The sequence below is a fragment of the Cotesia glomerata genome, linkage group LG7 (assembly GCF_020080835.1).
Source record: "Cotesia glomerata isolate CgM1 linkage group LG7, MPM_Cglom_v2.3, whole genome shotgun sequence".
Lineage (NCBI taxonomy): Eukaryota > Metazoa > Arthropoda > Insecta > Hymenoptera > Braconidae > Cotesia > Cotesia glomerata.
The window spans coordinates 20367714-20382879 of record NC_058164.1 but is presented as its reverse complement, the minus strand read 5'-3'; the positions used below and the strand labels follow the sequence as shown (position 1 = coordinate 20382879).

The window sequence follows — 15166 nt, the reverse complement described above, 5'->3', positions numbered from 1 at the left end:
AAATTGAAATTTTGAGTTCCGCTTTTAACAGCAGCTGTGTTTAGGTATTTCCTGAGATATTTTGGAGTGAGACGATAAATTTGATTTTCATAGAACTTTTTAACAGGAGCTTAGTTTGGGCACTTCCGCTGAAAATTCAAAATTTCGCCGGAAGTGCACAATTGAATCTCCTGCTAAAAAATTCTATGAAAATAAAATTTATCGTCTCACCCCGAAATATCTCAGAAAATGCCTAAACACAGCTGCTCTTAAAAGCGAAACTCAAAATTCCAATTTTAAAAGGTTCTCTACGGAAATTACATTTTGGCACACCCTACTACACATAATGAATAATCGAATTGTTTTATCATAAATAATTTAATATTTTGCAACATTTTGATTCTGGGTTCTGAAAAAAATTATTTTTATAGTAAGTTAAAAATATTTAAAATGTCGTACAATAACAATAATAAATAACGTACATAACAATAATAATAATAATAACAATAATTAATAAAGTACATAACAAATTTGTGATTTAATGTATAAACATTGACATAGATACAATGTATTGTTCTATATACTATGTCTGATAAACTAGATTTAAAATTTTAAATGAATATATTTTTTGTGGTAAATTTAAATAATATGTTTTGCTAATAAAAAACTATTTTTTGTTACAGTTTTCTACAATGGTTACTAACTATAGTTGATACACAGTTTTTGTAATAAATATCAAAGAATATTTAATTACTCTAAGCATATGAAAAAGTATATACTTATACTACATCAATTTCTAAATAAAAATTTGTTATAAAACTTCAGTCATTTGAGAGATTAACAGTGACAAGTTTATCTGTAAACCATATATCTGACAAAGAACTATTCATGTGACAATTATTTCTTTCTACATATTCAGTAAACGTTTTTGAAGGTAAGTCACATTTACGTTGACAGGACCAAAACTCTTGGATGACTTTAATCTTGTTTTATTCAGCACCTCAATCAATCAGGAATAAATAATTTTCACTCCAGAACATTGTAAATCGTATATGATAGCTTTATTATCTGATTGTAATTAAAAAAAAAAAACCTATTATTTAACATTGCTTGGGATAATTGTAACATATTCTAAATGTATACTCACCTTTTTGAATGAATCTAGTGATAAAGTAACAAAGTATCCACTGACAAATTCGACAGGTATTATTGACTGAGACATTATTATGATCATCGATTTTTGGACAGCCTTTTTAGTGGTATACCATTTAGTATCAAAAATTACTTTACGGAGATTTTCAAACTATTTGAACAAAATTTTACATTTTTTAAAAATGATTCTGAATAAAATCGAAAAACGAATAAATTTTAAAACTTCTAATTCGCATATAGAAATACTTTTTAGAAATTTTTTTTGTATTAAGTACATGAAAAAAAAAAAAATTTCGATGAATTTTTGTTACATGCAAAAATTTGAAGAGAGATTGGTTTTTTTTTTTTTTTTATAATTCGATATCTTTAAACAGGTGATCAAAAATAAAAGTTTTTCTGATCGTTTTATTTGGCGTAGAATATCTCATTTACAACTGATTTTATTTCGTATATTGATATAAGAATTTATTAACTGTTAATATAAAGTCATTCATTCAGACAAATTTGGATCATTTAATAAATATTATATTTATTTTTTTTTTTTATAAGTATTTTTTTAGGAGAAAAAATACATTAAATAACAGTTTAAAAATATTAATTACTAGTTAATATACATTGATAATTTTCACCGCAAAAAAAAAATTATAATTTATTACAACCAATTTTTTTTAATAATTTTATTTTCTCAGCTTTTTTTTAGAAAAACCATCAACTCATCTGATCTAACGAAGGTCTATTATCTATTGAAATTATGAGTCTATACAAATGAGTTGCGGTCGATACAAATCTTTATTAACAGTTAATAAATATTTATTTATTTACAGTTAATAAAGTTTATCGAATAATAACAAATTCTTCTATAAGAGTGTAATTTATAAATAATGTAAGAACTATGTTGTTAAGTTAACATTCAATAAAATAATTTATAAATTTTTACCTCTATAGTAACTTGATGAGCAGAAGCACATTGTAAAAACTGTTGCGAACATTTAACAACAAAAAAAAATACATTACTAACAAAAGCGATATCACCAAATGGAGAGTGTGATAAAATATATGCAATAGTACACAGTAAAATTGAATTAACAATATAATGAATAAAAATAGCGCTTGTGAATAACGTATTAACACAATTAAATAAACTAAAATCATAAGTCAATCATTATTTTTCTGTTAAAAAAAAATTAATTATAATCACAATAGCATAGAAATTAAAATTTTATCAATTTACTTAACTTTAAAAGTTTAACGTGACTTTCCACCCAATTTGCAATCAGTTGTTTTTGAGTTCGATTGCAGATTTTTTCACTCAGCTCATTATCCTCAGTATTCTCTAATTGTTTGATCATCATTTTAAAACGATATTTGAGAATATTAAGTTTAGCACAAATTTGAAACATTATTGTTGGAAACAGAGTATTGAATGCCGCATTGATGCTAGCAAGACTCAACACGGAATAAATTTGTTCCATCGCTGTCAATAAGTAAATTTTATGGTAATTGGAGTAATTGTAAGGTATCCGACCTCTATAGGGTAATAATGTAGGTGACTCCATTAACAAAATGTGACTAATTGTATACCACGTGATTGATATGAAACCAAATATAGGAAACCACAAATTAAGCTGTCTGGATGAAAAATACTTTAGTTAGTCGGATAATTTTTTTAATTTACTATTAAAAATCAGCTGAATGAGAAAATTTTAACAAAAAAAAATTTTATAATTTTTAGATATAAGGTAAAAGCCCCAATATATGATCATGTACCAGTATATGATCACTCCATGTATTTGTATACCTATATTTGAGAATATAGATCTACAAATACATGATCATATACTGCGGCTTTTACCTTACAGTCCTTTGACTTTTTTTTAAATTTTATTAATTGCAAATAAACGACTCTAAGTTACCTAGCCATTCGCATTCGGTGACCAACAATTCTTTCAAAGAATTTTTCAAAAAAAAAAATTTGACTCAACCAATGGATTTTTTTGCAAGTTACAGCGTTTTCAGGGTTTCATACATGACGGACAGGAAAATTTTTTAAACTATTTTGATGTTTTTTTTCCGTTCCTATTGCACGTGCATATCAAGTACTTAATAAATTTTTGAAAAGTATGGAATTAATCTCCATAACATTATCTTGACGACAGTATGCAAAATATCTTGATTCCGTGAACTAACAAGGGTATAATAATAAAAATAGTTGCCGAAATGAGGCGAAAAAAATTTTTCGGTCGTAAAGCACTCTCTGATGCTCTGCATCATGAGTTGTGCAAAAATTCATGTCAAATGTGTTAAAATTCATGAAAGCTTTTATTAACGCTGTAACTTACTTCTCTGATTATTTTTTTGAGAATCAATTTTTTATATGTAATACCTTTTATTACCGAATACACTGAGTAATCATATTATTGGCTTGAGCTATTAGGTTTATTGTTTAATAAATAAATAAAATTTTCCAAATTATTCCACAGCTTTTAAAATTTTCAAAAATATCGATAAGTAGTTCTTTTTACAGATTTATCTTTAAATAACTTCCGGATAACACATCGTATCTCAATTCCATACATTGGATGGCTATTACATTTATAATTTCACTTGAATTTATAATTTTTGTCCAGCACTCTAAATGTAACTACAAAAGTTTGATAAGGTCAAATTAATGATTATATTGCGATTTCTTTCTATCCACTATCTTAATGAAAAATTTAATTAGATAAAACGATTCAGTGATAAATAAAGTGATATTAAATAGTAATTATAATTATCAGTGGATCAACAATGTGGGCTTTATTATGTATTATTTAGGCTTGATCATCACTCTTGAAAGTTTTTGGTTTTATTTATAATCAGTCATATAAATGTCAAATTTTTTTAATTGAAATAAAAAATTTAATAAAAGAACTCGTTTTTATATTGCTCAATTTCAACTTTTCAAAAGAATAAGTTTTTAAAAAGTACTTAAAAAAGTTGAAAGAAGATATAACTTCAGCTGATTTTTAACCATCACATATTCAGAAAAAACAATATTATTTGATAATATATTAAAATAATTAATTTACCTATTAAATTTATCATATTTCTGTTGAATAATTTTCTCATCGTTATTCTTAGCGTCAAATGGATCACAATTAAAATTATTAATAATTCTCAATACAGAGCAACGATTCCCCAATAAACATGATATTTTTGGAGTGTTTTCAATAAACTGAAGTAGCAGTGAAATAAGATCGATCGAGCCCAAAAAATCAATATTTTTATAATCGACGTCCATGAGACCAAAAATAAAAAAAGAGTAATTTGAAAATAATACGAAAATAGTGTATAAATCGTAGAGTCGTGCTTTTAAGCCGTCCCATTCCAAGGGTCTCCAAAGACCCACACAAGTAAAAACGTATAAACATTGACTTAGAACTGTCATTAGACTATTTCTGATATTTTCCTACTCGAACTTGGGCGCCACAATGTCTATCACTAAATAGTATTTTGCATAGAAAATTAAGAAATTTTGTAATCATAAATTATATTTAATTTGAATGCTATTTCTCAAAACTATAAAAGATCAATAATATATTCAAATTGCGGTAATTTATTTCATTACTCATAATAAGCTAAGAATAATAAGGTATTTTATTATTCATGAATCTAACAAGCATTGGGGTTGGGTTGACATGCGCTTTGTCTTGAATTGTAACTTGATATTTCATTTTGTCATCAACGGAGAAGGTACACAGATAAAATGGTTAGCTTGCCTCAAGAAAAAAAATCTTGCGCTAAGAAACTATTTTGAAGAAACTTATTTTCTTGAGTAACCCGAGTCGAAAAAATTAACTTAAATGAACTCAACAATTGATTTAAGCTCATCTAAGTTCACTTCTTCGACTCGGGAATAAATAAAATTTCTTAAACTAAGAAAAATACACTCAAACCAATAAGGACTTTCTTGGTTCAAGAATTTTTTAACTTCCCGCTGAGAAAATCGGGAAGTTATTGGTTTTACCCCATTTTGCAAAAATTGAGTTTTCATCAGATCTCGACGTTTGAAGGTCACAGAAAGCTTCCCTGACTATTCCCGCGAGGGTGTCACTATGTCTGTGTGTGTGTGTGTGTGTGTGTGTGTGTGTGTGTGTGTGTGTGTGTGTGTGTGTGTGTGTGTGTGTGTGTGTGTGTGTGTGTGTGTGTGTGTGTGTGTGTGTGTGTGTAAACCTCTTATAACTTCTGAACAGCTTGACCGATTTCACCGCGGTTGGTGCCTTTCGAAAAGACTTGGCCAAACTTAGATTTTGAATATACTTTGGACCGATTCGAACCGGTAGATTTTGAGAAATCTAAAAAAAACTGTAAAAAAAATTTTTTTCAAAAGTGGTTTTTTTGAAATAACTTTCAAATGTCTCTATCGATCAACTCCAAAAACTAATCAGCTCTTAATCTTGAAAAACCACGTCGATTGCCGCTGATCTGGTCAAAATCGGTTGATTCGTTCGAGAGATATCGTGCAGGAAAGAAAACCTAAAAAAGTATTTTTTTGGAATTACTCCGAAATTTTTCGTTTGATCAATTTAAACAAAGATTCCTTATGAGACTTAAAAAACTGCGTCGAATGCCGCCAACCGCAAGAAAATCGGTTCATTCATTCAAAAGTTATTGCGGTTTGAAAACTCAAAAAATAGTGTTTTATCAAACTTCTATTAGACTTTTGAGCTCGAAGAGCTCAAAAGCATAGAAAAGCTATCTCTTTGAGCTCGGAGAGCTCAAAACAACACATAAACTGTATTTTTGAGCTCGAAGAGCTCAAAAACGACATAAGTGCAATTTTAAGCGTCCAGGTATGGAATTAGCGGGAAGTTGCAGGGATGGCCTTCAGGGTCAACCGTTTTCCTAATTTTTTTTCTCGACTCAAGATAATCAGTTTCTTCAAAGTAGTTTTTTGGCGAAAGGTTTTTTTTTTGAGGCAAGCTAACTTTTCTATCAGTGTATTGATAAATTGAAATCGATTATTTAATATTGGTGATCTGTAACTGAGATTTAATACTTTTTCAAATTTATTTTATTTGGCGATTTACACGTTTTCAAATGAGTTGTATAATTTTGATTCACTTTGCAGCATTTGACGAAATTTTTCAAGTGATACAGTTCATAAAAAAATAATCCAATAAAAAACCTGGAAACCTATAATGAAAAAAGTCACTTTCAGCAAATTTTAAACAATAGTAACAAATACAAAATTGAACAATCCGTTAAAAAAATATTGCAGTATAAGATTTTCAAAACAATGTTGTTCTGAAGCAATACTCTTAGAGTTCAAAAATCAACTAATTGGTAAGTTTTTGAGCTTTAAAATAGCGGAAAGCTTCAAGTTCAACCGCTTTTCAAAACTTTTTTTTACAATTATTAGAAAATTAATTTATTCAAGCTTAAGAGTAGAGCCCTTGATATATAATTCGTCCAGAAAGTTAAAGAATCATTGAAAAAATTGGAAAACTACAAAAATAATGTTCTAGTCCTTGAAGCACAAAGAGAGTCATCAGAAGTTGTATTGTTGGTCAATTGTATTTATTGTTATTTGCAAACAATAAAAGCCATTGTTGTTAAAAAAATTGCTGGCAAATTATTTTAAATTTGCTACTATTATGCAACTTTAACAGAGAAACATATAACACCATAACTAAAGTTTGCAGTTGGTAAGTAAGTATATACATCTGCTACAATGTATTCATATCATACAACACGATTAAAACTTTATAACTTTTTATGCTACAATGTATCCATACAACACGATCAAAACTTTATAACTTTTTATGCTACGATGTATTCATACAACACGACTAAAATTTTAGAACTTTTTATAAGTTGATAACTTATTTTTTATTTCCATATATGACAATCGCCATTGTCACAATAGATATTATTGATTTTAAGGAGTTTAAAACATATTTAATTTATTCTGGAATTGCGTTTTAAGGATTTCCAGAAAAATTATAATTGGGAAAAATGGTCAATCCTGTCATTTTCGACCACTTCAAAATCTCAACTCTTCTCCAATTTTCTGTAAAAGATGGTTAGTCCAAAACTGCATCAATCTGAAAGTATTTATCGTATTTAACTATGAATCATAGTAAAAATAATAATTTCTTATTCTTACCATGGTTATAAATCTGAATCCAGATCAAGCTTGTATATCATATATTTTGAATTTGTTCATTTATTAAAATATCATAAGATGTGCTGTCGCTGCAATTAATCTTATTGAGTAGTAAATAATAATTAAATTGAAATAATAATTTATATTAATAAAAGTTTAAAATTTTATATTGGATTCATAAATGAATTTTTGATAAATAAAAATTTTTTTTCTTAAATTCTAGTTTTTAATTCCATTGCTATATTTTAAATTCTTACAAAATAATTTATTTGCATGAAAAAATATGCGCAATTTTTTTGCAACATCAAATTACTTTAATTACTCACAAATATACAAAAAAACCAGTGCTATTTATTCTATATTGATGTGGGGTAGATCAAAAAACTATATAAATAAAATTTACACAAATAATAGACAAAACTAATAACAGAGGAACTTAAGCAAGTAAAAAATATTCAAAACAGATTTTTTTATGATACTGAAATAAGCAGACATCTGGCAATTTTTGGAATTTTTATAACCAATCAATTATTATAGAGAATATATTTTTAAAAATTCGCGTTTATAATTTTTTTTAAATTTCTACGTGGGGGATTGTTTTGCTAAATTTTTTTCATTATTAGATGTCTGTTGAATTCAGTTACATACTTTTTTTCTTAAATAGTACTGACCAACATTTTTTACAAGCAACATAAAAATTCTTATAGAAGAAAATAGTATTTTTAAAAAAAAATTATTAGAAAATAAATACCTGATATTCCAGGTACTCCATAAAATTTCTTATAGAAGACAATAGCATTTTTAAGAAAAAATTATTTAAAAAATAAATACCTGATATTACAGAATATTGAACACCATAAATAAAAGTAATTATAATGGTCAATAAGATAAATTAATAATGGTTCACCATATAATAACCGAAGGTAATTTATTGGGTATTCATTTTTTTATCCACCAGCACTGATGATGATTCTAAAATCAAGACAATGAATAATTAATTTAAAAAAAAAAATAATTAGCCAAGTACAAAAATTGTAAATTAAATTGAATCATCATTAAACTAAATTTCACACGATACATGTATTTTTTTAAATTAATAATTGTTCTTTTTTGAGTTGGCTGATGTATTAAATTTTTCTTGGAAATTTTGTATGTCACACGGTTCAAGGTTCGCGTAATTCTGCGGTCGCTGTAATTTATATTATTGATAGACATTGTATGTTTTAATATGATGATCAAATGATTTCTGCGCAACTAGGGGTTGGACGATTTGTAAGCTCATATTGCTGAGTACCGTATGATTGGCTAAAAATTTTTATCTTCGAGTGTGCGTAAACGACTGGAAAATATTTCATTTTAATTCCAGGGAAGAAATTATTTTATAAATTTTTAATGCAAGTTGCAATAAAAGTTTATCGAATAGTAATGAATTTTTTATCAAGAGTCATACATTATTAATTGTTCTTCTTACCTTTCTAAAAAATGATAGTCCGTTAGCTAAAAGTGCACTTTTTGTTTTTTTAGCTTGATTAATTTTTTCACTGATAAATAATTTTGATGAGGATATTAATTTTCAAGTAAAAGTAAAATTTTACGATGCTTCGTTTAATTTAATCAATTTATTATTTATTATTTTTTGTTTGTTCGATTGATTGGATTGTTAGCAACAGCCTCGAAATATATGACGTAATACATGTGAAAACAAGAAACTTTCATTAAGTAACCAATATTACACCTAAACTTTTTTTTGAAAAAAAAATTTAATTACAATTTTAATCAAATGAAAATATTTTTTAGTATTGTTTGACACTGGATATGTTAATTTCAAGTTATAAGTTTGATGAGTTTATTACAAGGCACTACTAGAGTGAAAAAAAAAGAAATCGACATTTTTTTTTTGATTTTCCGAAAGTTTATCTTCTTAAAAATAATATTATTTTAAATAGGTATCTTAAATAGTTTTTGAGCAACAAATTTTTAAAAAGACGAATCATCTGTCAAAAGGTACGTTACATTCATCTTCAAATGCGTTCTTTTTAGAAACTGAAATTTAATAAACTACATATTTAATAATTCAATAAACTACATAAATATGTAGTTTAAATAAACTATATTTTTCAAATTTGCTGTAGTTTTGACTCGACGAAAAATAATCCGAATAATTAAATTTTTTTGGTTTTTAGTTTTTAATTCACTAAACAATGACACTCCAATTTTTTGACTACATAAAAAGTAAAATTGTAGCAATTTTTTTTTTTAAACTCCGCGATTTTTTAAAATTTTAATGTTTTTTTTTTTTTTTTATTTGCGTCATTATGTAAAAAATATTTTCTAGCTTAATAAACTTTTTTTTTTTTATTTCTAGCACTGTGAAAGTCACATTTATTGCAGTAGTTTCGCAACTTTTTGTATTGGTTACTGGGAGGATTCCTGATAACTACGAAAATGTTGAGGATTTTTATTTGAAAAAGTCTTTATGTGTGCTTGAAGTATGTATAAACATGGCCTGAAAATTTCAAATCAATTGTTACAATAGTTTTCTTTTTAAAAACCTCAAAAATTACCTTTTTTTTTTAATAAGTGTCATCTTTTCGTTCCAACTGTTATCTATCTCTTAATTATTTTCCAACTTTTGAAGAAATAAGTTACAAATTTTCAGAAATTTACACAATATTTTCGGAAATTTTTTTTTTAACGACATTTTCAATATTATTTTAATAAATGAAAATTAAACTTTTAATAATTACTTACAAAGCTTCAACATTTCCAGGTAATTCAATCGATTAGATATAAACTGAATAAAAACTTTTTTTATATTGTGTAGGAAAAAATAACTATTGATTGAATAATAAATGACATTACCTCAATTTTATATTTTAACTTAGCATTATTTATTAAATATATATATAAATTTTATTTTCATTTAAAATATTTTTTTTTCGAAATTCAAATTAAATTTATCAGATATTCAATAATAAAGTTGACCATCCATAAAATAAAATAGATTACAAATCATTAAACGTGAGTCTTTTTCATTATCAGCACCAATTATCTGTATTTTTTTTGCGTTGTCTGCAACAAAGATTTATTTTTAGTTCTTAATATTATCAAAAAAAAAAAAAAAAGAAAAAAATTAGTTAATATTAAAAAAAATAAATACCTAAAATACTGCTGTGATTATTTTCAAGTCCAACACGTACCCATTGCCGATATTTTAAAACAACTTGATTTATCATTTTAATGATGTCATCGTGAATACTTTCTTTCAACAACATGTCAGGTAAGCTTTTTATGAACTGTATAAAATTTTTATCACTGAAAATATAAAAATTATTTAATTAGTCATAAAAATCTTAAAATTGCACAAAATAATTTCTTTTTAAACTATTCGTCTCAAAATTTCATTACAAATTTAAAAATAAACTCCGCTCTAATTCGTAATAAAAATCAAGTATCTTACTGGTTAATTTCATTCTGTTGATCCAACAAAATATCACAAAATATTTTGAACAGTTTAATATTAACTTGCAACGTTGAATCTTTGAGACTCGTAGCAATTAACGCTCGTACAGTTGATTCTAAATTAACACCACTTTTGTACAATATTTTACTGCAATTAATAAGAATCAATCGGACAAGTTTTAATAACTGTGAGACAATAGATGGATCGTTATTCCAATAATTTAGGGAATCTAAAACAAAACAATAAATTATAATACTATAAATTTCACACTCGAATATTTAAAAAATAAAACAATTATAATTACCATTAACAAATTGAACAATCTTCTGACAATTTTGTTTACTGACTTCATTTAATCTATTAGTCTGACTATACGAAACAATCCACATGTAAATAGAGCTGAGAGCCAAATTCTGCTCTAAACAATTCCTATTACAAGTGTTAATTACTGCTGACTCAAAATCATTCTGTCTTTTACTGACGGTAGTCTTTTTATCAGCAACAATTTGGACAGCTTTGAAAGAATAAGGAAAGCTGTTCATGAAATATTTCGATATATTATTTTTATATTTATTACAGAAGTCAAGGGCAATATTTGTGTCGTCTATTTTCGGTTTGACGATGTCAATAAACTGGATGATCAATTGAATTATGGACGTAATAGACGTCAGAAAATCTTTGGTGTCATTCGAAATCAGTGAACTATTTTCACCGGACGTTTCTTGGGGTCTAACTTCAACCCAGCTCTCAAAAATCAATGGCATCAAGACATCGATGTACTTTATGAATTCATAAAATTCAGAATTGTATTTTTTACTTATCAGATCATTGCAATTGTTATCAAAGTTAATATGAAACAATTTGGTATTATTATTGTAAAGAGGTAGATAAAAAGTCTTTTCCTGGATATTAATTTTTTTTTCTTCCATAGAATCTTCTTGGGAGTAATACCTCAAGCGAATATCGTTGATGATGGTGCTAAAAATACTGGACAAACGATCAAACACTTTGTTTCTCCATTTAACAGTCGTTAGCTTCGAGCTCAATGTTGTTGAGAGTTGACGATTCGATTGAGTTTGGTTTTTCGAAATAAAGTCCAAGAAGAGTGAAAGAATTTTTTGTGAATTTTTGGCAATCAAGTGACATGATTTTTCGACAATTATGTCTAGGAAATTTAGCGAGTCTTCTTTTATCGCGGGTGTTATGTGAGTCATCGCACAGCATAAATATGAAATTAAGGTTCCTGAAAACGGAGCCAGATGTTCGGGTTTTATGGATCCTAGAATCAAAGATAATGTCTTCAAGGTATCACGCCGGATATCTTGTTCTCTGTCGAGTACTAATGCACCCAGTCCTTGTAATATTGTACTTAAATTTGAATTAAGTATTTCAGATGGGTGGTTCTTAAGGATATCGTCTAGTTCTTTTATTGCTTCCTGTCGGAATGACGAGTTGTGATGGTGAAAACGGGTCAGTAAATCCTGTAACAATCGTTTTTCAGTATTAATTCGTAAAAATAAAGAATTTTTATTCATTTTTTTTTGCCCTCTGGGCGGAAAGTGGCAACTTTGGTCTCACTGGGCTAAACAAAGTTGCCACTTTCCTCCTTCCTCGGACAAAAAAATATTATACAGCCCTTGGGAAGTAAAAAAGAAAACCTCAGATCACATGTTTGTTGACCTCGGCTTCGCCTCGGCAAACAATTACATGTGATCTGAGGCTTTTCTTATTTTCCTTCCCAAGGGGTGTAATATACTATTTTTGTTATTATACTGATGTACATAGACAGCTCACAATTTTTAGGAATTTTCATGAAAAATTACTATATAAGAATTCTACTCGTTGAAATTAAAAAAACTATGTAATTTTTTTTTATTATTAATTAATTTTTCCCTCTGGGCGTAAAACGTCAACTTTAGCCCCGCTGCGCGAAACGAAGTTGCCGCTTTCCGCCTTCCTCAGGGAAAAAAATAGTATACACTCCTCGAGAAGTAAATAAGAAAGCCTTAGATCACATGTTTTGTTGACCTCGGCTTCGCCTCGGCCAACAATCACATGTGATCTGAGACATTTGCACGACTCATGATGCGAAGCATCAGAGAGTGCTTTACGATCGAAAAATTTTTTTCGCCTCATTTTAGCAACTATTTTTAGTATGATAGCCTTGTTAGTTCACGGAATCAAGATATTTTGCATACTATTGTCGAGATAATTTATTGGAGATTAATTCCATACTTTCTAAAAATTGATTTCCTGCAATAGAAACGGAAAAAAACATCAAAATAGGTTAAAAAATTTTCCTATCCGTCATCTATGAAACCCCGGAAACACTGTAACTTGTGAAAAAATCAATTATTTGAGTTAAATTTTGAACTTCCCGCTACGAAAATCGAAGATTTTCAAAAATCGGGAAGTTATTGTTTTCCCTGACTTTCCCCGCGAGGTTGTCACGGCGTCTGTGTGTGTGTGTGTGTGTGTGTGTGTGTGTGTGTGTGTGTGTGTGTGTGTGTGTGTGTGTGTGTGTGTAAAAGTATGTGAACCGCTTATAACTTTTGAACGGCTTGACCGATTTCATCGCGGTTGGTGCCATTCGAAAGGGCTTGACCAAACTTAGATTTTGAAAACTATTTGGACCGATTCAGATCAATAGATTTTGAGAAATCTTAAAAAAACTGAAAAAACATTTTTTTTCAAATGTGGTTTTTTTGGAATAACTTTTAAACGGCTTAATAGTTCAATTCCAAAAACTAATCAGCTCTTAAACTCAAAAAACCATGTTGATCGCCACCAGTTCGGTCAAATTCGGTTGATTCATTCGAGAGATATCGTGAACGAAAGAAAACCGAAAAAAGTGTTTTTTCGGAATAACTCCAAAATTCCTAGCGCGATCAATTCAAAATTTGAGATTCTTTGTGAGGCTTGAAAAACTGCGTCGAATGCTTCTAACCGCGTAAAAATCGGTTTATTCATTCAAAAGTTATTGTGGTTTAAAAATTCAAAAAATAGTGTCTTATCAAATCTCTATCAGACTTTTGAGCTCGAAGAGCTTTAAAGGATAGGAAAGCAATCTCTTTGAGCTCGGAGAGCTCAAAATAACCCATAAATTGTATTTTTGAGCTCGAAGAGCTCAAAAACGTCATTGGTGCAATTTTAAGCGCCTAAGTATGAAATTAGCGGGAAGTTGCAGGGATGGCCTTCAGGGTCAACCGTTTTCCTAATTTTTTTTTTTTAATTCTAATCGACGATTGTAGGTCACTGAATGCGAATGGTTAATTAATTCAGTGTCGTTTAATTACAATTAATAAAAAACGAAAACTACAAGACTGTATATCTATATATATCCATGTAAAATTAACATGGATGGTGATATATCTATATCTATAGATATTATGTACATTTTATTCCACCAGGGGCGCTTGTGCAGTACCTTCCTACTACAGCTGTTTTTTCGGCAATTAATTTTGAACGACTTAAGTTTTTTTTTTTTTTTTTTATATATTTCATTATTAAATGAGCATTATGAGTCGTGCACTTTTGGATTTTCCAAACTTTTTTCTTATTTTACTTTCCTAGGGGTGTAATATACTATTTTTATAAAATAAACCAAAAATTGTCAAACAATTGCTGACTTCCATAGCATTATTTTTACAAAAAAATTAACAATTGTAAGCGTTGTAGGCATGAAAAAATTTTAAATTACAAAATATATCAAAAAATGAATAAAAAAATGTAAACACTAATTAAAAAATTGATTAGTATAAAATTTGCAAACAGCTGATTTTTAAAAACTTTTGAATAATTAAGTGAGTATGATTGCAAAAAAAATTAATAAAATGTTTATTTACTAAAATTCCAACAAAGTCAAGAAATTTTTACTTTTTTCATACCCATAAAAATTTTTATAAAAATACTAAAATTAGCTGACATCTGACCATTTTTTGGATTAATTTTAAAAATTAGTTATTATTAAAAGAGTATTTTAAAAAATATAATTCTTATTTTTTTGTTTTTAATTTCTAATTCTTATAATAATTTATTTGTCTAGAAAAATGATCTGATGTCTGTTAATTTCATAATTATTTTTTAAAATTAATAAAAATAAAAAAGCAGTAAAATTACCTTAACATTTAATTTTCTTCGACTCAAAATTTCAGATTGATCATGTTCCTTTAATTGTTCTCTAATTACTATTTTTTTAACTTTAAACGTCGTATCAGTAATATTTTGTCCTTTGGGTAACAATTTTGACTTCGCTTGTTTTAATTTAACTTTTGATTTTTCGGATTTTATATTTTTCTTATGTCTGTTGTTTTTACCCATTTTATTATTTTATTTTTATAATTTCTTCTTTTCAATTAAAACTTAAAAAAAATATATTCTAAGCGGTATTCAATATTTACTGTAAAATATTTTTTTAGGTTATC

At 27.4% G+C, this 15166-nt stretch overlaps 2 protein-coding genes across 2 annotated transcripts; both read right to left on the bottom strand.

The window, feature by feature from the left end:
- Window positions 1-971: 971 nt before the first annotated feature.
- On the bottom strand, window positions 972-5054 carry LOC123269189 (odorant receptor 4-like). The gene is made up of 5 exons (XM_044734778.1): window positions 4200-5054; window positions 2368-2760; window positions 2069-2273; window positions 1127-1282; window positions 972-1047 (listed from the first exon to the last, which is right to left on the bottom strand). Exons 1-5 carry the CDS (start codon window positions 4556-4558, stop codon window positions 1006-1008), a joined length of 1155 nt encoding a protein of 384 aa, XP_044590713.1. The 5' UTR covers window positions 4559-5054; the 3' UTR covers window positions 972-1005.
- A 5143-nt stretch (window positions 5055-10197) lies between these two features.
- LOC123269152 (testis-expressed protein 10) lies at window positions 10198-15065 on the bottom strand. The gene is made up of 5 exons (XM_044734725.1): window positions 14862-15065; window positions 11047-12223; window positions 10740-10971; window positions 10440-10594; window positions 10198-10351 (listed from the first exon to the last, which is right to left on the bottom strand). Exons 1-5 carry the CDS (start codon window positions 15060-15062, stop codon window positions 10248-10250), a joined length of 1869 nt encoding a protein of 622 aa, XP_044590660.1. The 5' UTR covers window positions 15063-15065; the 3' UTR covers window positions 10198-10247.
- Window positions 15066-15166: the final 101 nt, after the last annotated feature.

Coding starts and splice junctions, on each gene's coding strand:
- LOC123269152 (XM_044734725.1), bottom strand. CDS start 15,062: ATGGGTAAAAACAACAGACATAAGAAAAATATAAAATCCGAAAAATCA. Junction 10,595..10,739: donor CAACAGAATGAAATTAACCA/GTAAGATACTTG, acceptor TTATATTTTCAG/TGATAAAAATTTTATACAGT. Junction 10,352..10,439: donor TAATCACAGCAGTATTTTAG/GTATTTATTTTT, acceptor TCTTTGTTGCAG/ACAACGCAAAAAAAATACAG.
- LOC123269189 (XM_044734778.1), bottom strand. CDS start 4,558: ATGACAGTTCTAAGTCAATGTTTATACGTTTTTACTTGTGTGGGTCTT. Junction 2,761..4,199: donor AAATATGATAAATTTAATAG/GTAAATTAATTA, acceptor TTTTTCATCCAG/ACAGCTTAATTTGTGGTTTC. Junction 1,048..1,126: donor CACTAGATTCATTCAAAAAG/GTGAGTATACAT, acceptor AATTACAATCAG/ATAATAAAGCTATCATATAC.